The sequence below is a fragment of the Anomaloglossus baeobatrachus genome, chromosome 3, assembly GCF_048569485.1.
Source record: "Anomaloglossus baeobatrachus isolate aAnoBae1 chromosome 3, aAnoBae1.hap1, whole genome shotgun sequence".
Taxonomy (NCBI): domain Eukaryota; kingdom Metazoa; phylum Chordata; class Amphibia; order Anura; family Aromobatidae; genus Anomaloglossus; species Anomaloglossus baeobatrachus.
The window spans coordinates 143,785,125-143,811,851 of record NC_134355.1 but is presented as its reverse complement, the minus strand read 5'-3'; the positions used below and the strand labels follow the sequence as shown (position 1 = coordinate 143,811,851).

The 26,727-nt window shown below is 42.0% G+C and overlaps 1 protein-coding gene across 4 annotated transcripts in view; it reads left to right on the top strand.

Moving 5' to 3' along the window:
- LTBP1 (latent transforming growth factor beta binding protein 1) overlaps positions 1–16,308 on the top strand; it is a 528,942-nt gene extending 512,634 nt beyond the window's left edge. For all 4 annotated transcript variants that reach the window (XM_075339498.1, XM_075339499.1, XM_075339500.1 and 1 more), the window contains 2 exons: positions 10,947–11,099; positions 15,079–16,308. In XM_075339498.1, coding sequence (XP_075195613.1) covers positions 10,947–11,099; positions 15,079–15,251 — 326 coding nt within the window. In that variant the 3' untranslated portion in view covers positions 15,252–16,308. The remainder of the gene's footprint in view (positions 1–10,946; positions 11,100–15,078) is intronic.
- Positions 16,309–26,727: the final 10,419 nt, after the last annotated feature.

Genomic DNA, 26,727 nt, shown 5'->3' with positions numbered 1-26,727 from the left:
GTGAAATCTGCCTGATTAACAGCTCACCAGCGACCATGTAGCGATGCACCAGCGATCCTGACCAGGTCAAATCGTGATCCGAATCACTGGTACGTCGTTTAGTGAGACGGTACCCTTAGAATAGTGGTTATCTTTTCCTTGATCAGCCTATCACAGATTTTAAATCTAGAGGTCTTAGGACTTATTGTTGGATTATTGAATTTTAGGACAATTTTTTATAGGATAATATATGAATAAATAGTAACATAATTGTGTTTTTGAAATTATCTACATGAATAATGCTGTGCTTTATCTATATAATGCATAGACAATGGAAAAGTAATATCATGGGTAATAAAGTGTAGGATAAATTAATAAGTGGTGTATAATTAGGTTATTAAAACCAATAAGGCACTGTGAATATAATAGCTACATTACTCCATGTGCACATTCCTCTTATTTTAAAGTGAAACTATATTTTCAAGTAACTTTTTTCTAGAATACGCTGTCATGTGTGTGCACTTCAGGAATAACCCTATTTCTCTCCATTATATGACTTATATTCTGCATTTTTCACTAGTTTCCTCCTCTGCAAGCTCTATCTCAAATTTGCAATTGACCCTGAGCTGCTGGGATGTAAGACTGGTGGGTGTGGACCCACTACGCTATGGGTCGGGCTTACCCTGGATGGTTGTAACTATTAGGTGTTCTCTAGAGCCTCTGATAGTGCAGATAGGCTTGGCCTCTGTTAGTCACCAGGTACCACTCCAGGACAGTCCCAGGTGCAAGGAAGAGACGGACAAAGGCAAAAGGCGTAGTCAGTCAATCCAAGGTCAGGGCATGCAGAACAGGTTTAGTAGATGTAGCCGAGGTCAGGAGCAGAGAGGATTGGATTATGGAGTAAGCAAGCCAGATCAGGAGGAAGGAATATAGACAGAAGATGAACTAGAATCTAGATCAGGTGAGGAGTGGTGAATTGAGGTTCCTAAAAAAGTCCATGCTGCTTGGTTATTGGCCAGGAAACCTAAACTCTGCCGGACAAAGTAGGGTTAAATTCCGGTAGAATCTGTCCTCACCTCTTTATGGCCAGGTGGAACTCACCAGCAGCAGAAGGTTGCAGCAAAGTTGGAAAGGCTAGAGGCGGTAGCTCAGAGAGACAAACCGAGGCTGGGAAGAGCAGCACACTGACCGCAGTGAGTAGAGTAGCGTTTAATACCTGTCCGAGTCGCAGTCGTGATACTGGATGGAGACTAGTTGCTTTCTTGCCTCACAGGCACTAAACATATGGAAAAAAAGATTTCTACTCATTTTACCTTTAAAAACATTCAAACAGACGCAGAAAATGTATAGAGAACAGCATACAGCAGTGCTGAGCAGTGTAGCTCTGAATCCAACTCTGAATGAAAAACTGGGATTAACTAGCTAGACTCTGCATAATCTGTTTCTCTACCTCTCACCCCTCCTCTTGCTTCTCCCTCTCCATACAGTTTAATATACCCCGTAACCTGACACATGTACTTGACTTTCATACATTAAAAAAATGTTATATTGTTCTAATTGCTTGTACTATTGATTTATGCAAAGTGTTGAAAGTACTGGTTCCATTTAAAACTTCTGTTCACCTTTATTACTATATAATTAATTACGTAATTACTATTTATTAACCTTAAGCCTTGTCACGTAACTATATAATGGGTTGGCTCCCATTGAAGAGAATCTGTCATCACCCTTCCCATTAATAAACTGCTGATAGCACATTATGTCCTGCTTAATTAGGATCCTAACTATCCATTTTGTGTACACCTAAATCCCAACACGCCTCTAAAAATGATCTTTATTCATTGCTGTCTTACATAGTACCTGGCGTCAAGGAGTCTGATGTGCATGTATGGACCAATCTCGCCATCTGCTGTGCGTTCACTAACTCGGCCCCATCAATTAAAGGCAGAGGGGTCAGGTTAGTGAGCTCCCAGTAGGCCCTGAGGTTGGTTCATATACGTAATCAGACTGCGAACGGATAGTCAAGATCCTAATTAGGAAGTACATAATATGTTGGCAAAAGGTTAGTCAATTGAAACCTGATAACAGGTTTTTTAAGCCACCAAGATGCACCTTCATGATGGTGATCTCTTGGGCACGAAAGCTGTTTCAATGCTATCACAATTTCAACCATGCATTGACTGAGCACTTCTCCCATAACTAACTACCGGGATAGGAGACAACTTTGATTCTCGCTGTTAAACCGCTTCGCTGCTATGGTTTAAGAGTGATTTCTAAATGATTTGACTCCAATTTGCGCTCCGACGGTGGCTGCTGTTTTTCTTTGGCAGCAAGGGACCAACCAATGGCCTCCAGACCTTCTGCGCTGGTTTGCCTGGTCATCCTGGAATACTTTGAAATACAAAGTATATTGAAGTCATATCATTAATTAGAATATTACATTAAGACAACATCTAACAGGATCAAATAAATATTTGAATGAAGGGAAATAAATTTATTACAAAAATTGACATAATAGAAAAATGTTTGTAATGAAGATCCGCGTTATGATTTAAATCTAAAAAATCTAAACATTTCTAAGTACCAAGAAGTCTCCGACAGGGACGAGTCCTATAGTGCCATCTGTCAACAGCCATTGACCAAAATCTCCAAGCCAAAGTATTAAATATTGTAGCCTTTAGCTACTGTTGCAATCTGTCATGTTACAAGCAATGTAAATCTATCTTTTCTACAGTCGCTCCACTGCCAGACATTTTTAGATTTCAGCAAAAAGCTCTTACATCCCATGAGAGTTGTTAATCCTTATTTATCATTTACAGGCAAAGAAAACATTATGTAAAGCTGTGTCAGCCTGGATTCATAATCATGGGATTCGTCCAGCATCACATGGGGTGTGTGTTTTGCTGGCATTTTAGCAAATGCACAATCCTCAGTGCGATGTGTGGAATTGCAGATTAATAAATCACTTCTAGAAAAGTCTCAAAATGTCTCCGCAGTAGTTGTGGATCAAACCTGAATAACAGACAATAGAGAAAACGTGTTTGGCCATGATAAATGTTCGGCAGTATTAGACTGAGACATATTCTTTTCACTTAGTTTTAGACGTAAACTTCAGGAGATAAAAGTGAATGGCCATTTTATGAGACACGTGCGCTATCACGGTTGGAGGTTCGCTGTATGGAAATGAGATGCATGACTCCGGAGAGCTGGATAAAATCAACTGAGCGCATTTATGTTGATCGGTGTCTAATGTGAATGCACATTGGAGAAGGAAAATCGAGCAATGTCAGCTGCTTAGAACTGAGGCATGGTCATCGGTGTAAAGGCCACTTTACACACAGTGACATCGCTAGCGATGTTGCTGGTGAAAGCACCCGCCCCCGTCGGTTGTGCGTCACAGGCAAATCACTGCCCCTGGCTCACAACATCTCTAACACACGTCACACATACTTACCTGCCTAGCGATGTCGCTGTGGCCGGCAAACTGCCTCCTTTCTAAGGGGGCGGTTTGTGCGGCGTCACAGCGGCATCACTAAGCGGCCGCCCAATAGAAGCGGAGGGGCGGAGATGAGTGGCCGTAACATCCCGCCCACCTCCTTCCTTCCTCATTGCCGGCGGCCACAGGTACGATGTTGTTCCTCGTTCCTGCGGTGTCACACATAACGATGTGTGCTGCCGCAGGAACGACGAACAACCTGTGTCCAAAATATTTGAGATTAGAATGACGTGTCAACGATCAATGATATGGTGAGTATTTTTGATCGTTAGCGGTCGTTCCTGCGTTTCACACACAGCGACGTCGCTAACGAGGTCGGATGTGCGTCACGAATTCCGTGAACCCCAACGACATCTCGTTAGTGATGTCGTTGCGTGTAAAGTGGATTTTAGGCTAGCCACGGCTAATATTAAAAAAAAAACGCCAACCTTGTGGGGTTTACTCATGCAACTCAAGAGTGAGTATATCGAGAATGATGTGATCAAGGAAGAAAAGCAAAAGGAATCTTGTGGATGTGAACAAACTTGTCAACAAAAGGAGTCAGAGGAGGCCGATAACAATCTGTATAAGCCATGCACATTCACGCAAATTGCAACCAAATACAATGTGGGTGCTCCAGTTACTATATCCGGACACAGCTTTTTCCTTAGCACCGATGAGCTAAAACAACAAATGCCCGATAAAAGTTCCACAGGTGTCTAAGGAAAAGAGGACAAGACTCCTGTGGGAAAAAAAAAATGAAAATAATTGATCAGTGAAAAAAAGCATTCTCTGGTCCAAAGAATACTGCTACACCATTCAGATGGGAGGGTCAGTATATGGGCTCTTTTCCACTTGCGATTTTCTGGTGCAAGTGCGATCCGATAAAAAATCGGATTGCACTTACACCAGTGTTAATCAATGAGGCAGTTTCCGCTTTCCTTTTATTTCTCGACACGAATCGTGCTCACAGTGCAATCGCAGTATGCTGCATTTGGCAGCGAGTCTCGGCTCACGCACCCCCATACAAGTCTATTGGAGCGTGTGAAACATTGCACTGCACTCGTAAGTTATGCGACTGCAGTGTGATATACACAGAGACAGACAGTGGAGGAGATGGGAGAAAGTGCTCCCTCCCTTGTCTCCGAGGCTGTGATACGATCACATGATCGCATCACAGTCGCATGACCATCAGATGACGCTCGCAGCAGAGGGTCATTAGCATATCACTTCCGATGCTTTCGCACCGGAAGCGGTATGCAAGTGGAAAAGAACCCTATTGCATAGGATTATAAACTGATTAACCATTTCTTTCAGGTGTTATCAATCCAGGCTGATGGACCTGGAGAAATAATGGGGGAATTGTTTTCTTAGCACATATTTCATATCTATTAGGGTACAGTCCCATGATCAGTGTTAGCAGCGTTTTGGATCCAGTGTGTTTTCCCTGCTTCAAAAACACTGCGTTGTATAATACAAACACAGCAAATGGGATCTAGAAATCTCCTGCCCACTGTGCTTTTGTTTCCCCCTACAGCATAAACTGACATGCGGTTCGGCTTTCTGAACCGCAGCATGACAATTTATGTTTGCGGAGACACAAGTGTTCTCGACAAGAGAACACAGGAAAAATCTGCTGCGCCTAGAACTCAGATCATGGGCACAGACAGCTGCGTTCTGCTACAGAGAACAGTAGTCGCGTCTTCACAACAAAAGGCATGCTGCGTCTAGAACACAATGTGTCCGGATCGTGGGCACGTACCCTTAATGGATATTTGGACAGCAGGCTATATCTAAACATTGTGGCAAATAAATGTATTTTTTTATGACAGCTGTTTTTCTTCTGCGAGAAGGACATTTCATTGTGCCACAAAGGTCGTGCTGTCACAGATTGGTTCCAGGAATATGAATATGGCAGCGAGTTTTCCTTGCTTCCCTTACTTTCACACTTGGCTCTTAACCCTATAGACCAGGGTTCCCCAACTCCAGTCCTCAAGGCCCACCAACAGTGCATGTTTTCAGGATTTCCTTAGCATTGCACTGCTGTTGGAACCAGCACCTGGGCAGGTAATTACATTAACACCTGTGCAATACTAAGGAAATCCATCCCAAAAACCTGCACTGTTGGTGGGCCTTGAGGACTGGAGTTGGGGACCTCTGCTATAGACCATGTGGTTCTGAGCATGTCAGTTACAGCACTGCAAAAATCTATCATATCCGCATACATTGATATTCTTGCAGAATGATTTCAGCACAGAGAAGCACCTACAATGAATTACTACAGTCCATTGATTTCCACACTCCCGTAAACGAATGGTTCCGCACCATCCGATTTGCACTGCCACTCGCAGCATGCTATATTTTTTCTCATGCTGAGACGGCATGAAAAAAATAGAGCTTATCGGCTTGCCCACATAGTGTAACATTGGTCTGAGTGCTATCTGACAAAAGGCCACTTTACACGCAACGACATCGATAACGAGATGTGGTTGGGGTCACGGAATTCGTGACGCACATCCGGCCTAGTTAGCGACGTCGTTGCGTGTGAACTGCAGGAATGACCGTTAACGATCAAAAATACTCACCATATCGTTGATCGTTGACACGTCGTTCTAATCTCAAATATCATTGCTGCTTTTGGACGCAGGTTGTTCGTCGTTCCTGCGGCAGCACATATCGCTATGTGTGACACCACAGCAACGAGGAACGACATCGTACCTGAGGCCGATGGCAATGAGGAAGGAAGGAGGTGGGCGTGCTGTTACGGCCACTCATCTCCGCCCCTCCGCTTCTATTGGGTGGTCGCTTAGTGTCGCCGCTGTGACGCCACATGAACCGCCCCCTTAGAAAGGAGGCGGTTCGCCGGCCACAGCGACTTCGCTAGGAAGGTAAGTATGTGTGACGGGTGTTAGCGATGTTGTGCGCCATGGGCAGCGATTTGCCCGTGACGCACAACCAACGGGGGCTGGTGCTTTCACCAGCGACATCGCTAGCGATGTCGCTGTGTGTAAAGTGGCCTAAAGGATCGGACCGCACTCGTCGAGTTATACGCTTCTATGAGCGAGCCCATAGGATTACTGTTCCATGCTGGCTCTGCTATTGGTGGGTGCGTTATCACCTGGAATTATGGAAACCTGAGAGCAGGCTTTGGAAAGATATTCAAGTAGTCTACTGGTAATTGGGTCATAAAGGAAACAGCATCCCAATAATATGTAATTTTGTAGAAACACCAGCTCACATATAGGATTGCAGCACATGCAGATCTCAGGGCTAGCAATTGTCAGGTACGAAATGGAAGGTGGCATCTGAGGCATCTAGTTAGAATGGCATAGTTTGCTTGTGCAGCATAGATCTTTATATGTAATAATATACACTCTCTCACAGTCACTTAGGGAAAGGTCTGTGCACAGCTCACATTCCCAAGATCTCACAAAATGAGAGTCAGCAGGGTTAGTGGCTGTGAGAGAAGGCTATAAAATTACAAAGTATGTGTTGTGATGACTCCAAGAGAAATAAAAGAACATATTCTGATTTTCAGAAAAAATGATAGCAAAATTGATTATATTCCAGAGTAGCTGAGAAATGTTGAGTGTTGAGGGTAGGGAGATCTGTTAATATCCTCAGCATAGAAATCAGTCCCATCCAAGGGGGGATATGAAAGATCAAGTAACAGCAACGAAGATTTTATGTTTAGAGGTTTGAATTCTTATAAATGCCCCCATAAACATTGAATGATTGTTGGCTGAACCCACCGATATCCATGGGTTTGGCCAAGATTCTATGGGGACGCTGGACAACCTATTGCCGGGGAGATGTTGATCAGGTATATCCACCTTTGGACTTCTATTTAGCTAGTTCTCCCACAGAGAAACTGAGATGCGTGTCGATCACTTTCTCATAGAGAACAAAGAAGCTCCCAGCTGAACATGCGCTAGGTTATGAGAGACATGGACGTGATGGCTGTCGGCTGAATGATCAACCAAAACATCATTTGACCAACAGCCATCTAATGTGTATGGCTGGCATAAAAGTGAATGCAGCTTTTACCTTTCTTGAGGGGCTAGCACTGATCCCTCATTGTTTTGAGTATTATAAAGCCAGTTTTATAAGCTTAATAGTACCACAGGAGAATGGTAGTTCAAGATGGGATACTGATCCTTTAAGTAGATTTGGGTTTAGGCAATAAAGTACCTCAGCCTGGGCAGATGCCACCCCACTCAAACATCATTAGTGCCATTAATTGTTTGATTAGATGTTCAAGAGGAATAAGTATTATAATTATACTTAATTATAATACATATTAAGTGGATTCTCCTTGTTCATCAGAAAAACATATACAATTGGAAAAAGGGGATAGCCTTGTCCATAGCATTTCTGATCTCAGTGGAGATACAAATAGAAGTTTGCATAAAGGGGTTCTCCATTACTTAGACAGCAACTTCTCATTCCCCAGATTTGGCACCATTATAATAAGAAAGCTTATACTTACCTCCGCTGTTGTTGCAGTTCCAGTGGTGCTGGCTCTTGCATTCCCGGAGTTTACGTGAGGTTGTGACTAATGCTGGGCGAATCCAAACTGTGAAGTTTTGGATCCATACCGAACACCTAGTGCTCGTGCACACGGTCCCGAACAAGAGTTTTCCTGGGAAACCCGTGTTACAGTTCGGGTCCAGGGGCTGTAAAAAATCACATTATTAAAAACATTATGATTACACTTACTGGTATCATGATGCGTCCTGCAGACCCGCTCAGCCGCTGTCTCACGGCCGCTTCTGCTTCAGAGTCCGATCATTAACTTCCGTCGGTATTCACTACACTACTCATCACTCGGGGCAGTCTTCGGCTGTGTTCTCGGTGAAGTTAGGGTTTACACGAGTCCATGGCTTAGCCATGGACTCGATTGAACTTTGACTGTCAATGTCAGCCTGCTTCTCACTCTGTAGAGACGCTTGTCTGTACAGAGCGATAAAGCAGAGCTGACATTGCTTTCCCTGATGGTGTTGGCATGCTGAGTAATAAAGGTTGTTTGGGATCGGGCGAGGCTCCCGATCCCAAACATCGGGGGGGTTCGCCCATCACTAATTGTGACATTTAGGCTATGTGCGCACTGGAAAATGGAATTTTCTGAAGAAAATTCCGCAGGTATTCCAAGATTACCGCACCCGCGGTAAAAAACCGCGTCAAACCGCACCCGAAAACCGCATGCGGTTTGCTGCGGTTTTAACGCGGTATTGTTCACGGTATTGCCGCGGTTTTGCCGCGTGCGGGTTGGGATGTGCTTTATTGCATTCAATGCAATAAAGCAGATTGAAAAAAAAAAGTCATTTCACTCTGAGATAGATAGATAAAGAGACAGAAGAATAGATAGAGGGATAGATAGATAGATAGATAGATAGTTAGATAGAGGGATAGATAGATAGATAGATAGATAGATAGATAGAGAGATAGAGGGATAGATAGATAGACAGACAGATAGAGGGATAGATAGACAGATAGATAGAGGACAGATCGCTGCATTTCCTACGGTCGGCAGTGAGTTCACATTACAGGCCGTGGGAGATGACCGGTAATTACCTCTGCTGTCTCGCTGCGAGACAGCAGAGGTAATTCAGCGCTGTGTGTCAGTCGCGGCTGGATGTAAGCAGCGCAGGACATGCGGATTACGCCGGAGCTTTGTTTCGGGAGGGGTTAATAAAAGGGTTAACGAGGCTTGTTTGTTTTATTTAAAATAAAGTATTTTTCTGTGAGTGTTTATTCACTTTACTTACGGGTTGATCATGTCAGCTGTCACATAGACGCTGCCATGATCAAGCCTGGAGTTCATGGCGGCGATCCGCCACCATTAACCCCTTGTATTACCCTGACCGCCACTGCTACACGGCGGCAGGAAGAGCCGGGGACACGCCGGTGCTGCCGCATAATGGATGCGACAGTCCCGGGGCAGCTGCAGCTGATATTCTCGGCTGTGGGAGGTGGGAGTGAGGCGGGGGACATTAACCCTGCCCCTCGCCCTCCCCAGCCTGAGAATACCAGGCCGCCGCTGTGTGCTTACCTTGGCTGGAAGGTAAATATACAGCGGAGCCCACGTTCTTTGTTTTCTATATTTCCGTTTGCTTTCTATGTGTGTTCTATGTGTCTGTGTGTGTGTTCTATGTCTGTGATGTCTGTGTGAGTGTGATCTGTGTGTTTGTTTACTCTCTGCTTTGCTTCCTCTTCCTGTAATGACATCACTTCCCTGCAAAACCGCAGACAAGCGATGTACATTACCGGAGGTAAACCGCGAAATACCGCAGGGAATAACGCAGGAAAACGCAGTGAACCGCACAGAATTTGCTGCCTGCGTTATTCCCTGCGGGATTTCACGATTAACATTGGAGTCAATGGAGTGAAATCACGTGCGGAAAAGAATTGACATGCAATTGTTTTTGCTGCGGGAATCCCGCAGCAAAACATGCAGCTGTCAAATTCCGCCTAGTGCGCACAGGATTTTTTTTTCCCATAGGTTTTGCTGGTGATTCACTGCAGAGATGTTATGAACATTTTCTGCAGCGAAACATGCAGCAAAACCGCAAAATATCTGCGGCAAAATCCGGTAAGTGCGCACATAGCCTTAAGGAGTTTTTTGGCTATGAGTCTGAAATCATACTTTGTGTAACATCACGCGCACTGTGAGCATTCTCTGGTGCTGGTGCCAAAAGCGGCAGTTGCATACCTGCTATTATTTGATTTACATACATGCTGACATGTGCCAACTAGAGGGGTGTCGTCTTGCACATTGTAACTGTATTAAGTGAGGCTAGATATAGTCTAGTTGAAATGATAGAAATAATAAAGTCACATACTTGCTGTCACGTGTTTGCCTGCTCTAGACAATCTTCACAGCACACGGTACTCGAGATGTGAGGATACACAAGTCTGCAGTCAGAGTGAAAAGCACACTTGTAGCCTATGGCCCGACAATGCCTTTAAGAAATGTCACATAAATACATAATTCATGGTAAAGAGAAGAGGAGAGTTGTTAAGAATATTATAATGTTTGGTGTTGAACTTATTGGTCAGACAACTTTTTCCAAAAGGAGATTTATGATTTTGGAACCAAGTAGAGAAACATCATCAACACTAAGATAATTAAGAATAATCAATCCACGTTTATTCATTGAAACTTGACGCTTCAGTTTAATAAATGTGTTGTAAATAGATCAGAGATAGTCCTCAGTACTTTTAGGGTCTATGACCATGTGCAGTATGGAGTTTTGCTGCCCTCTACTGGCATTCAAATGTCATATAACATACATAGGAAGAACATATTATTTCATTTCTACAGTTAATACCTGTAATAGGGAAATGCTCATATTCTTACATGTTGTTTCATGGAGCATGGTAATGAATTGTGTTCTCTGTCTATATATTTATGTATATGGAAGATGACAGGTGCTAAACATCTCGGTCAGATGATGGCATCCTCTTAACTTTTAGTTGTCTATCCTTGTAGGTGAAGACAGTGACAAGTACGAGGAGCTGCAGGCAGAAGAGTGTGGCATCCTCAATGGATGTGAAAATGGTAGATGCGTGCGGGTTCAGGAAGGCTATACTTGTGACTGCTTCGATGGCTACCACCTGGACATTATGAAGATGACTTGTGTTGGTAAGAATGGCATTCTTTTTTGCCAAAATCCTATCTAAGCCTGTTTCATTATATGATATCCTTTTATTTTATTCCCTCTTTTGAAAAGGAATCTATCACTAGGTTTTTGCTACCCCATCTGAGAGCAGCATGATGTAGTATCAGCCACCCTGATTCCAGCGATGTGTCACTTACTGTGCAGCTCCCCCAGTTTTGATAAAATCATTATTTTATCTGCTGCAGTTCTCTGATTGTTGATCTCTGTATAACTCCGCCCACACCACTGACTTACAACTATCTGTCTGTGTACACTGTGCCAGTCAGTGGTGGTGGCGGGGTTATACAGAGATCATGAATATGGAGGACTACATGGCAGCAGGTTTTCTAGTCCTCTGATGGAAACCTGCTGCTGATAAAAAAAAAAAGTGATTTTTATAAAGCTACAGCAAGCAGCCCAGTGAGTGACACATCACTGGAATCAGGGTCTCTGTCTAATTATACTGCTCTCAGATTAGGTGTCAAATACCTGCTGACAGATTTCTTTTCAGTAAGTTCTACATGAGAAAATCCAGGGTCAGACTCCAGGGACGTGACTACAGCAGGCGCACCAATTGTAGTCACACCCAGACCTGGGAGCTTAGAAGGGCCCAAAGGGTCCCTTTGACTTATGTGAGAAGACTAAAGGGTGCTTTACACGCTGCGACATCGCTAACGATATATCGTCGGGGTCACGGTGTTTGTGATGCACATCCGGCATCGTTAGCGACATTGCAGCGTGTGACAGCTAGGAGCGACGATCAACGATCGCAAAAATCGTTGATCGTTGACACGTCACTCCTTTTCATAATATCGTTGGTGGTGCATGCCGCTGATTGTTCGTCTTTCCTGCGGCATCACACATCGCTATGTGGGACACCGCAGGAACGACGAACATCTCCTTACCTGCGTCCACCGACAATGAGGAAGGAAGGAGGTGGGCGGCATGTTCCGGCTGCTCATCTCCGCCCCTCCTCTGCTATTGGGCGGCCGCTTAGTGACATCGCTGTGACGCCGAACGCACCTCCCTTTTGAAGGAGGGATTGTTCAGCGGTCACAGCGACGTCGCTGAACAGGTGTGTGCGTGTGACGCTGCCGTAGCAGTGCTATCACTCGCAACATCGCTAGCGATGTTGCAGTGTGTAAAGCACCCTTAATACTATGAAGAGTTCTTGATTGTTGAGGGTCATTGGGGAGATTCTGCATTGGAGCCCAAGAGCTTCTAGTTGCACCACTATAAAAATCGATACACAAATGGCGTTTCTGTGGGTCATTGGTATGGCATGTGCCATTGGACGTATTTTCTGTCCAAATGTGATCCAACAAAAGATTGGATTGCTCTTGGACCAATGTTAGTGTAGGGGCCCTCAGATTATTTTTTTCTCGGACAGTGTCTGTCTGAGGCCACATTCACACTTTCAGTATTTGGTGAGTTCTTTACCTCAGTATTTGTAAGCCAAATCTAGGAATGGGTAATAAATACAGAAGTGGTGCCCGTGTTGCCATGATACTTTTCCTCTGATTGTTGCATGCCTGATTTTGGCTTACAAATACTGAGGTTAAATACTTACCAGATACTGAATGTGTGAACGTAAATTAGATTAGATGCATTTAATGCTATTGGTTATGGGTGTCAAACTAATTTTCCCCAAGGTCCACATCAGCATTATGGTTGCCTTCAAAGGGCCGCTTGTAATTCTAAGCGCTCATACAGATCTCCATGCAACACAGTACGAGCATGGACTGCAATGCACAAGCTTGCCAGGGACTATAAAAGAGATCACCCTGGGTAGAAGGGCTATACAAGAGTTGTCCCTAGGTAGAAGGACTATACGAAAGATGTCCCAGGGTAGTAGGGCTGTACGAAAGCTGACTCTAGGTAGACGGGGCTGTACAAGATTTTTTTCTTGGGTTTTACTGCTATACGAGAGCTGTGCCTTGGTAGAAGGGCTATACGAGAGCTGTCCCTGGCTTGTAGGGCTACGGGCACTGTCCCTAGGGTGTAAATCCCACCACAAGCTTCCAACCCCAGCATTGCACACACCCCATATCTCACCACAGCATTATAGACCCCCAAATTCCCATCACAGGCATCCTAATGGGCATTATACAACCTGCCAAATTCAACACAGGCATCCGCCAAACTCCCGACACACACATCTCCCAGAATCATAGACCCTCAAATCATACCACTGGCATCCTCCCGCATCACACACACACACACACACACACACACACACACGCACGCACCAAACTATACTGGCACTAGAATGCTGAACGTAAGCTTACCTTTTGTTCTGTGATTGGATGTTTTATTTCAGAAATACAGTCAAGTAAAGTTCCAGCAATGCACTAAAGAATATCTAACATGTTTTGCTATCTATTTTTACCCCTGTCTGCTGCCTGGCCTTGGTAGATGTTAGACTGTATGGGCTGCATTTCTAACACTCCCCTATCATGTGACAGAAATGACATCATACCTGAAAGGAGCCCATACAGTCTACCATCTACAGAGGCCAGGCAGCAAACAGGTGGAGGAATAGATAGCAAAACCGGACCCTCGTATTAGATATTCTGTAGCTGGTGCCAATCAAATAGCTGTACATTTCTGTAACTTTACTTGCACATATTTCTGAAATAAAACCTCCAATTTCAGAATAAAAGGCATGGTTACATTCAGCATCCTAGCGCCAGTATAGCACTGGCTTTACTTTATATATGAAAATCCTGATGGTTGGTTCTCTTTAAGTGGCATGCCCATCATTAAGACTGGCGTACAAACTGCTAGTCTTACTGATTTACCTATTGTGCCAGAAAATTGGGGCTAATACTTTCAGAAAACAAGCTCAACAACTTTACTAACTGTGGAACATTGGTTTATAAATGAAAAAGAACCACACACACACACACACACACACACACACACACACACACACACCTGATAATAGTAGAATAGTAACTTAGAATAGTAGTGGAGAACTGTGTGGGCTATACATTCTGCCATCCTCTGCATTGCAGGTATTCATTTATGTCATGGACATGGAAAGTACTTGTGATATTAAAGGGGTTTTCTGATCTTGTTCACGTATGATATATCCTTAGGATATGTCATGGATGTATTGGCGATTTGGGTCCTGCTAGTGGGACTTGCATCTATCTCTATAACAGGGCCCTGATGTGTGCTGCTATCATTTAAATGGAGTTCTGACCATCTCTCCACTGACAACAAGGCAGGTCAGGGCCTCGTTCTTGAGACAGATTCAGATTCCATTCCTGATACTAAGGGGTACTTTGTACGTTGCGACATCGCTACTGCGATATCGTCGGGGTCAAATCGAAAGTGACGCACATCCGGCGCCGGTAACGACATCGCAACGTGTAACACCTAGAAGCACCGATAAACGATCGCAAAAGCGTTGAAAATCGGTGATCTGTGTAGTGTTGGTCATTTCCATAATTTCGCTGCAGCGATAGGTACGATGTTGTTCCTCGTTCCTACGGCAGCACACATCGCTGTGTATGAAGCCGCAGGAGCGAGGAACATCTCCTTACCTGCGTCCCGCCTGCAATGAGGAAGGAAGGAGGTGGGCGGGATGTTTACGTCCCGCTCATCTCCGCCCCTCCACTTCTATTGGCTGCCTGCCGTGTCATGTCGCTGTGTCGCCGCACGACCCGCCCCCCTTAGGAAGGAGGCGAGTCGCTGGCCAGAGCGACGTCGCAGGGCAGGTAAGTGCGTGTGAAGCTGCCGTAGCGATAATGTTCGCTATGGCAGCTATCACAAGATATCGCATCTGCGACGGGCGCGGACTATCGTGCTCGGCATCGCTACAATCGACTAGCGATGTCGCAGCATGCAAAGTACCCCTAAGATCTATATATTTATGGTATATCTCCTGGGGGCACCCCTTATAAAAAACAAAGGCTATGTTGAACTGATTGCTTTACCTGGCTTTTTCTCTTATAGATGTCAATGAGTGCAATGAGCTAAACAGCAGGATGTCTCTCTGCAAAAATGCAAAATGCATTAACACAGAGGGTTCATACAAGTGCGTGTGTCTGCCGGGCTACAGACCATCAGATAAACCCAACTACTGCACAGCAATAAACTCAGAGAGTGACGACAGTGAACTGGAGTAGAAACAGGAGTAGCTCCATTTTCTCAGCCCATATACTCTGCACTGTATAAGGATGAAGCTGTGTAAGTTACTTCAGATGAAGGTGGAACCTCGAGCAATGGATTGGTATGGAAGCATCATTATGTGGAAGTGGAACGTGATGTCTAACTTACTGTGTATCAACTCTACAGACCAAATGGACATATTTTCTCTAATGGAAGAAACCACCCAAGTATATATAGTCTGATTTTGCATAAATTTGTTGATAAATAGACAAAGCGATGATGATATTTTAAGCTGGTTATTATTATTATAATTATTTTGTACTATTGCTTTATTAACTTGGCATTTTATTAGAGGTGGGAGCATTTTATAACACTTATGACGATGCAGCGTGTTGGAGACTGTACCATTTCAGTACTGTTGAGAACTTTTTTTTTTCTATGTTACCTTGGTGCAGACACCCCGCGGGACAATTTCCTATGGACTCTTTCACAACGTTCTGCTAACCCTTGTCTGGAAATATTTTTATAAACTTCCGCCTGTCCTGTGGAGCAGGCATCTTTTTGTTTTTATTCTTTACTTTTTTAAGTCTTGGCTCGAAAATCATATTGATTTTTTTTTTTTTACTCTGCCTTTGTCTTTAACTGCACTTAACTTCTTTAGAACTTTTTCTTGCCAAGTTTCAAAGCTGCTGGAGAAACATTTCATCCCATAATGTACATTAAATTAGATACATACGTTTCCTTGTCCAAAATTTAATTTGTAAATTGAATATGAAAAAAACAGACATCTTGTTTTAGTTTCTTAGCATATTAAAGCTGTATAATAAACCTTAACAATAAAAACACTTTATTTTTATTATTGTAAGATATTCCTATATATACACCGATTTATGTCCAGAAAAATTAGAAATTGCAAGCATTCTAAAAGCTGGGCTGTCGATGAGGTCCACTTATAATGTCAATTTATGCTTACCTGTAATTTACCGTATACTGTATATTTATTTCTTTGACATGCCAGATAAGTCAGCCCTGAACAATGCAATAAGAGTAAAAATAAAAGAATAATATAAATCGGGGGTCAAAGGCGTGCACTATTATTGATTCAGAGTTCTCGTGGCAGACTTTATGTGCGCAAATTATATATATATATATATATATATATATATATATATATATATACACATATATATAAATATATATATATGTGTATACAGTGTGTCCAGCCTTATCCTGTCCACCGCCATTACCTTGAGAACGGTGGCAGCTATAGGCATAGAAGTGGTGTCTAGGTATAGTAAAGTAGCCATGCACTACACAGTGAAACCACCTATAGCGCCACCTGGTGGAAAACAACGGAGTTAGCATTTTTATCTCGAAAACGGAACAAGATAGAGAAAAAACAGAATTAAAAAATTGTAGGGCATCATTAATTCAATACGAATCGACACCTTGCATACAGAAATGCTATGATAAGAATGTATAAAACTCACAAGGCTGCGGACATGAAGCGATACCTCATGGAGACCTTCCTACAAGTCATTGGGTATGGTGGCTGCATGGAGTGGCCTCAACGCTCACCTGACCTGACCCATTGGACTTCTTTCTGTGAGGTCACATCAAATAGCAGGTGTATGCGACCACTCCACCAATATTGAAGGATCTACAATGACATTTCACAGATGCTTGTGCAAACGTGTCACCTACCATATTGCACAACGTGTAGCAAGATACAGTGTGCTGTCCAGATGTGCATTGCAGCTGATGGTGGCCACTTTGAGCATCAAAGTTAAATGAGCGCCATATGCATGACCAGCATTCAATGGTTTGGGGGGGTCATGGGTTTCATATCATAGCATTTCTGTATGCAAGGTGTCGATTCGTATTGAATTAATGATGCGCTATATTTTTTTAATTCACTTTTTTTCTCTATCTCGTTTCGTTTTTGAGATAAAAATGCTAACTTTACTCTATACTTAGACACTACTTCTATTCTCAAGTTAATGTGGGGTGGACAGGATATGGATGGACACACTGTGTGTGTGTGTGTATATACAGTCAGGGCCAGAAATATTTGGACAGTGACACAAGTTTTGTTATTTTAGCTGTTTGCAAAAACATGTTCAGAAATACAATTATATATATAATATGGGCTGAAAGTGCACACTCCCAGCTGCAATATGAGAGTTTTCACATCCAAATCGGAGAAAGGGTTTAAGAATAATAGCTCTGTAATGCATAGCCTCCTCTTTTTCAAGGGACCAAAAGTAATTGGACAAGGGACTCTAAGGGCTGCAATTAACTCTGAAGGCGTCTCCCTCGTTAACCTGTAATCAATGAAGTAGTTAAAAGGTCTGGGGTTGATTACAGGTGTGTGGTTTTGCATTTGGAAGCTGTTGCTGTGACCAGACAACATGCGGTCTAAGGAACTCTCAATTGAGGTGAAGCAGAACATCCTGAGGCTGAAAAAAAAGAAAAAATCCATCACAGAGATAGCAGACATGCTTGGAGTAGCAAAATCAACAGTCGGGTACATTCTGAGAAAAAAGGAATTGACTGGTGAGCTTGGGAACTCAAAAAGGCCTGGGCGTCCACGGATGACAACAGTGGTGGATGATCGCCGCATACTTTCTTTGGTGAAGAAGAACCCGTTCACAACATCAACTGAAGTCCAGAACACTCTCAGTGAAGTAGGTGTATCTGTCTCTAAGTCAACAGTAAAGAGAAGACTCCATGAAAGTAAATACAAAGGGTTCACATCTAGATGCAAACCATTCATCAATTCCAAAAATAGACAGGCCAGAGTTAAATTTGCTGAAAAACACCTCATGAAGCCAGCTCAGTTCTGGAAAAGTATTCTATGGACAGATGAGACAAAGATCAACCTGTACCAGAATGATGGGAAGAAAAAAGTTTGGAGAAGAAAGGGAATGGCACATGATCCAAGGCACACCACATCCTCTGTAAAACATGGTGGAGGCAACGTGATGGCATGGGCATGCATGGCTTTCAATGGCACTGGGTCACTTGTGTTTATTGATGACATAACAGCAGACAAGAGTAGCCGGATGAATTCTGAAGTGTACCGGGATATACTTTCAGCCCAGATTCAGCCAAATGCCGCAAAGTTGATCGGACGGCGCTTCATAGTACAGATGGACAATGACCCCAAGCATACAGCCAAAGCTACCCAGGAGTTCATGAGTGCAAAAAAGTGGAACATTCTGCAATGGCCAAGTCAGTCACCAGATCTTAACCTAATTGAGCATGCATTTCACTTGCTCAAATCCAGACTTAAGACGGAAAGACCCACAAACAAGCAAGACCTGAAGGCTGCGGCTGTAAAGGCCTGGCAAAGCATTAAGAAGGAGGAAACCCAGCATTTGGTGATGTCCATGGGTTCCAGACTTAAGGCAGTGATTGCCTCCAAAGGATTCGCAACAAAATATTGAAAATAAAAATATTTTGTTTGGGTTTGGTTTATTTGTCCAATTACTTTTGACCTCCTAAAATGTGGAGTGTTTGTAAAGAAATATGTACAATTCCTACAATTTCTATCAGATATTTTTGTTCAAACCTTCAAATTAAACGTTACAATCTGCACTTGAATTCTGTTGTAGAGGTTTCATTTCAAATCCAATGCGGTGGCATGCAGAGCCCAACTCGCGAAAATTGTGTCACTGTCCAAATAATTCTGGACCTAACTGTATATATATATATATATATATATACTGCTGAAAAAGAATAAAGGGAACACTAAAATACCACTTTGTTGTTTAAGTGTCCCCTTTATGTTTTTGAGCAGTATATATATATATATATTTATTTACATTTATATAGGCAAAGGTATTGGGACACATCGCTTAATCATTGAATTCAGGGTTTTCCTTCAGTCTCATTGCCACAGATAGATAAAATCCAGAACCTTGGCACGCTTTCTGCCTTTACAAAGATTGGTGAATGAATGTGACATTCTGAGGAGCTTATCAAATTTGAGGGTATACTGTAATAGGATGCCACTATCACTACAAGATTGTTCTTTCCTCTGAAATATTTCACAATCAACTGTGATTGGTATTATTGAAAAGTTAAAGCATTTAGGAATCACAGCCACTCAGCCATGATGTCTCAAACCACGTAAAGTTACACAGCAGGGTAGCAATGTATTGAGAAACGTAGGCTTTACAAGTCACTAATGCTCTGCTGACTCCATAACTGCAGTGAACCAAACCTTCTGTGGCATTAGCACAAAATCTGTACATCAGGAGCTTCATAGAATGGATTTTTGTTGTCAAGCAGCTGTATGTAAGCCTTATATCATCAAGCACATTTCCAAGCATTGGATGGGAGTAAAGCATGAAGCCCACTGGCGAACACAGACAGAAAAGGGTCCCTGGGTAAGAATAATATATGGGCCCCTTGCAGCATAAGAACTCATAAAAATGCAAAATTTCACCTGCTTTGGAAGTATAAATGGGCCGCCTCACCTCTTGGGCCTCTAGGTTGCACCAATGGTGTGTGTGCCCCTGATGCCACCACTGGACTCTGGAACAAAGGAAAATATTTCTGTGGTGTGGAGAATTATGCATTCTTACTTGGCAGTTACTTGCCTTACTACATTATGCCAACTGTAAAGTTTTGTGGTGGAGGACGAATGATGCGATGGGTTTGTTTTTCAGGGGTTGACTTAGGCCCTTTAATTTCATTGAAGGGAATTCTTAATGCTTTGAAAGCATTCAGTGCACAAAAGAAGGCCCAAAAAGGCATAGTTCTGTGAGTTTAGTATGGAAGGACTTGACTGATCCACACAGAGCCATGACCTCAACCCTACTGATCAATGCCATATGGCTACTACTCAAAAAAGTATATACCATAAATAGAGGAGCTCTTCATCCAATGTAGTCCAATTTATTGATAACTGGATATTTAGTACTTCTGTTTATGTAACTGACCAGTTCAATTAGCCTCCACATGGTACTGTTTCTAGCATATGTTGTAACCCCTGGTGAGGTTGGCACTCCAGATCCAGAGGGATCTGAGCACCAACTGCACACATCCATTCTTTGTTTGTATGCTTCACTAGTGTTGTGCCTGTTTTCTCCTTTATTTTTTCATGCCCACTTATCCACCCTATCAAACACCTTTACGGAGAACTAAAATGAAAGACTTTACAAATGGTCTTCTTAATGACAAGTCGTCACAACAAACACACCCCAAAATCTTGTATAAAGAGTACATTGAATAGTGAAACTGGAAAGGGGAAACCATCTGCACAATATGGTTATAGAATTTGATGTGACAAAAACTCATTTGGGTATAATGTGTAGATATCCCAATATTTTTGTTCATATAGTGTATGTGTACAGTATGGCCCCAATTCATCATTTTCTGTCTTTTAAAGTAACTTCTCTTTTTTCATTTTGAGGTATTTGCTGATGCTTATTGAGCCAGATCTAACAAGGTGGCCCACACAGTTCATGAATTTGGAGCAAAGTAAAAAGAAGAGGCTTCTTTCCTGTCATCAACCATTTTGGTGATTTTTAGAGCAAAGAGCCCCATCTTTTCAGTATGCCATGATATTTGCGACTTTTGAAAACATGCGTAAAACTACACTAGGGGGAGGCTGGAGTAGAGTTGTGCTAAAGTTAGCAATTTGTTAAAAATTTGCAAATGATGAATCAGCGGAAAACATCTGGAATTATTAAACTCCTGCCACAAATTGGAAGAAAATAAAACTCAGGATATCAAATTAAAAAAAAGGTCAAAAAAGTCACAAATAGAATAATAAAATGGGTGAATAAAAAAAAAACACACAAAACTTGACAAAAACAGCCATAAAGTCGATTCTGAATCGGGCCTATGTGTTGTTTAGACAGTGTTGTAGGAATAAAGAGAAGACACCAAGAGATGATGAAAAATGCTCCAGAATATACTTATTGCTTTGGTGTGTTCAAAAGTTCACCTTTGTTTTTGTAAAAGTTGGCAAACGTTTTAAAGTCATAGATGGCTTAAAGGGAATCTGTTGACAAGATCAACTGTGCTAAGATGCCTATATCGGCGTGCAGGTGATAGGTAGCTGAATAAAATCATAACTTGATATCTGTGATCCGATGTCTTATTCCAGAGAAATCTACATTTTTCTTATTTGTAAATCAGCAGTTAAGACCTATGGGCCGGACATAAATTTCCCATGAGAATCTGCTGTAAGAGCTTATTTTAATCAAATGGATTGTAATGACTGATCTTTGTTCTCATAATCCTAGACCGCTCTGCAGAACTAACACAGTATAACAAAGCTAACGCAGTACAGCAGAAGTGAACCTAGATTCCTTGTTAACATTTACAGCAGACCTGCCCTCTCAATGTCCTGGCAGCTTTGCCTGATTATAACCAACACAGTACAGCAGAGTTGAACTTTGTCATATTACAAACACAACAAGAACATTTGAAGTAGTCTTCTCACTGTCTTGCAAGCACTGTTAGGCTGTGTGCGCATTGCATGCATTTACGCTGCATCTAGCACTGCAGCGTAAACGCATGCGTTCTGTGTCCCCAGCAAAGTCTATGTAACTTGTGCAAATTCCATGCGCACGTTGCATTTTAGAGCGCAGCGATTTGCATGCTGAAATGTTTTGTCGAATCGCTGCGTTTTAAAGAGAAACATGTCATTTCTTTTGTGCGTTTTGGATGCTTTTTTCACTCTGTCTATGGCAGAGCAAGCATCCAGAGCGCATGAATTCTGCATCAATTCCGCATTCTAAATACTTACAAAACGCAGCTTTTCGGCTACGTTTTGTAACGCACATGGAGTGACAAAACGCTGCGGAATATTTGTCACGGCAGAACGCAGACATGTCACATAGCCTAATACTCCCCTTCCCCCCCACACACTGGCTGCCTATGAGATGGAAGCTAAAGCACTGTGAGAGGACACCTGCAGATGTGTGTGTAATGAGACAACATTTATTATTGCTGTACTGTGTTCTGATCTCTTTGCAAAGCTGTGTGTTATTGTTAGAGCAAACTGTCAGCCATTACATGTCTCACACTGGTAACACCCTCATTCATTTAAAATAAGCTTGTGATACAAATTCTCACAGAGACCTGTGTCCAGCCCATAGATCTTAACAGCTCATTTAGATATTAAAACAAATGTGGATTTCTGTGCAATAAGACATCAGATTGCAAATATCAAGTTATTATTTCACTGAACCTCCTATGACTATATGCCCATATAGACAGCTTTGGAGGGTTAAATCTGTTGACAGATTCCCTTTAAAATGTGTTCGTTTTGATGGCTGTAGACTTAATAGAACTATAGCCATGCAATATATCAACAATAAGATGATTACGCATTGAAGTCCTCTGCTGGGACTAAAACAAAAAATGAAAAAAAGTAGAAAAAACAAGTGACCCTTTTCACTTATGAAGTATAATGACTCATTCTGTGGAAAAATACATTATTTATGCTACACAATGAACTCCGAGAAAAAAAAAGTGAAAGAAAAAATGCCACCATTGCTGTTTTTTCTCTCCTTAACTAAAAGTAGAATAAAAAAGTGATCTTGTCATACAGTTAAAACCCTTAGTTTCCATCCACTCTCTATAAAGACACATCTGCATGTATTTCTCGCTATCTGACATGAAATCAGAATAAATCTTTCTCGTTTTAGGTCAATTAGGAACCAAACTTATTTATATTTGCCAAATGCCAGAATAATGAGAGAGAATGTTTTAAGGCATTTGTGTTACTTTCTGCAGTCAAAGGTTTACATATATTTCATTAGTATTTGGTAACATTGCCTTTAAACTATGTATATATATATAAAAAAAAAAAAATATTGGGTCAAACGTTTTGGCTATCCTTCCACAAGCTTCTCACAATAATTGGTAAGAATTTGGGCCCATTCCTCCTGACAAAACTGGTGTAACTGAGCCATGTTTGTAGGTTGCCTTGGTCGCACCTGCCTTTTCAGCTTTGCCCATAAATTTTCAATAGGATCCACTCCAAAACATTGACTTTGTTATCCTTAAGCCACTTTGTAACACATTTTGCAGTATGCTTCATGTCATTGTCCATTTGGAAGACCCATTTCAGCCCAAGCTTTAAGGTCCTGGCTGATGTCTTGAGATGTTGCTTCAGTATTGCCACATAATCTTCTTTCCTCATGATGCCATCTATTTTTTGAAGTGCACCAGACCCTCCTGCAGCAAAAAAAACCCCACAACATGATGGTGCCATCCCGTGTTTCACAGTTGGCGTGGTGTTCTTAGGCTTCAAAGCTTCTCCTTTTTTCTCCAACTGTAACGATCGTCATTATGGCCAAACAGTGTAATTTTAGTTTCTTCAAACCACAGGACATGTCTCCAAAAATTATGGTCTTTGTTCTTGTTCCTGTGTGCATTTGTAAACATTAATCTGGATTCTTTTTTGTTTCTTTTGGAGCAATGGGTTCTTCCTGGCAGAGTGGCCTTCCAGCCTATGTTGATACAGTACTGATTTCACTGTCGATAATGACACAATCTTACCAGCTTTCGTCAGCATCTTCACAAGGTCTTTTGCTTTTGTTCTTGGGTTGATATGCACATGTCTGACCAAACACTGAAACCTCAATCTATACCCTCAATCATCATAGGGTTAATAATGCAAACACAATTTGCCCAAAGGGCAACTAGAGGTACCCTAACTAAAGATTGATAAAACTTAACTTTTAATTCTATATGCAAATAAACAGATTCATCTAAAATTAGCATCAAGTAGAGTGACCTAATATGTGTGCTGGGTCATGTATCCAGCCGTGGACCAGATACCTCAAGCAAGTGGACCACTGTCCTACAATGTCATCAAGTTAGTATGGCCCTACTCTGCCTATAAAAATAGTCAACTAATAGCCTTCCCAACATGTTTCACCATGACTAGCTTCATCAGGGGGCTGAGGCTATAAGGCTGAAACCTGAGTGGTATGATGGCTGTTTTTTTTCATCTTGTTTGTACTTGCATATAATTATTTGTACAGATGAACGAGGTACTTTCAAGTATCTGGAAATTGCACCCAAGGATGAACCAGACTTGTGCAAGTCCACAATTCTCTTCCTGAGATCTTGGCTGATTTATTTTTACTTTCCTATGATGCTACACAAAGAAGCAGTGTGCTTCAGGTGTGTATTAAAATACAGCCACAGGTGTGTCTCTAATTAACTCAGATGTTGCCAATAAACCAGTTAATCAGAAGCTTCCAAAGACATGACGTCATTATATGGGCTGTCCCATATTGTTTAAAGGCACAGTACTCTTAGGGTATGTAAACTTTTGACTTTGCAAAAAGTAATAAAAATGCCTTACAACATGCTCTCTCATTATTCTGGTATTTGGCAAATATAAATAATTTTGGCAATCCCATTTGACCTAAAATGGGAAAGGTTTATTCTTATTTTATGCCAGCTAGGGAGAAAATATGCATCTGTGTCTTTTTTGATAGTGTATGTAAACTTCTGGTTTCAACTGTATATGCAAAGAAGTAATTTGAAAAAATAACTCATAAAAGAAATAAAAACTAAATCTTATCACCTGATGAATTAGGTCAGGGTTCCCCAACTCCAGTCCTCGAGGGCCGCCAACAGTGCATGTTTTCAGGATTTCCTTGGCATTGCATGGGTGTTGGAATCATCAACTGTGCAGGTGATTAAATTATCACATGTGCAATACTAAGGAAATCCTGAAAACATGCACTGTTGGCGGCCCTTGAGGACTGGAATTGGGGACCCATGAATTAGGTTAACATTTATATCTCTCAGTGAGCTAAATTACAAAAAAATCATGGAATTGTTTTTTTTGAACCCTCCACCTTAAAAAATAATTACTTTTTTTAATACATTGTATATATATCAAAAGGATATTTTTTTAACAATTCCTCATATAGTTACACTGACTACAAAATGTAAACCTCTCAAAAAGCCTTGATGAAAAAAATGTATATATAGTGGGTACAGAAAGTATTCAGACCCCTTTAAATTTAACTCTTTGTTTCATTGCAGCCATTTGGTAAATTCAATAAAGTTCATTTTTTTCTCATTAATCTGCACTCTGCACCCCAGAAAAAAAACAAAAATGTAGAAATTTTTTCAGTTTTATTAAAACTGAAATATCACATGGTCATAAGTATTCAGACCCTTTGCTCAGTACTGAGTAGAAGCACCCTTTTGAGCTAGTACAGCTATGAGTCTTCTTGGGAATGATGCAACAAGTTTTTCACACCTGTATTTGGGGATCCTCTGTCATTCTTCCTTGTAGATCCTCTCCAGTTCCGTCAGGTTGGATGGTGAACATTGGTGGACAGCCATTTTCAGGTCTCTCCAGAGATTCTCAATTGGGTTTAGGTCATGGCTCTGGCTGGGCCAGTCAAGAATGGTCACAGGGTTGTTCTGAAGCCACTCCTTTGTTATTTTAGCTGTGTGCTTAGGGTCATTGTCTTGTTGGAAGGTGAACCTTCGACCAAGTCTGAGATCTAGAGCACTCTGGAAGAGGTTTCTTTCCAGGATATCTCTGTACTTGGCCGCATTCATCTTTCCTTCAATTGCAACCAGTCGTCCTGTCCCTGCAGCTGAAAAACACCCCCATAGCATGATACTGCTACCACCATGTTTCACTTTTGGGATTGTATTGGGCAGTTGATGAGCAGTGCCTGGTTTTCTCCACACATACCACATAGAATGATCACCAAAAACTTCTATCTTCATCTCATCAGACCAGAGAATCTTATTTCTCATAGTCTGGGAGACCTTCATGTGTTTTTTTGCAAACTCTATGCAGGCTTTCATATGTCGTGCACTGAGGAGAGGCTTCCGTTGTGCCACTCTGCCATAAAGGCCCGACTGGTGGAGGGCTGCAGTGATAGTTGACTTTATGGAACTTTCTCCCATCTCCCTGCTGTATCTCTGGAACTCAGCACAGTGATCTTGGGGTTCTTCTTTACCTCTCTCAAGAAGGTTCTTCTCCCATGATTGCTCTGTTTGGCTGGACGGCCAGATCTAGGAAGAGTTCTGGTGGTCCCAAATTTCTTCCATTTAAGGATTATGAAGGCCACTGTGCTCTTAGGGATCTTGAGTAATGCAGAAATTCTTTTGTAACCTTGGCCAAAGCTTTACCTTGACACAATTCTGTCTCTGAGCTCCTTAGGCAGTCCCTTTGACCTCATGATTCACATTTGGTCTGACATGCACTGTGAGCTGTAAGGTCTTATATAGGCAGGTGTGTGCCTTTCTAAATCAAGTCCTATCAGTTTAATTAAACACAGCTGGACTGCAATGAGGGAGTAGAACCATCTCAAGGAGGATCACAAGGAAATGGACAGCATGTGACTTAAATATGAGTGTCTGAGCAAAGGGTGTGAATACTTATGACCATGTGATATTTCAGTTTTTCTTGTTTAATATATTTGCAAACATTTCTACATTTCTGGTTTTTTCTGTTAAGATGGGGTGCAGAGTATACATTAA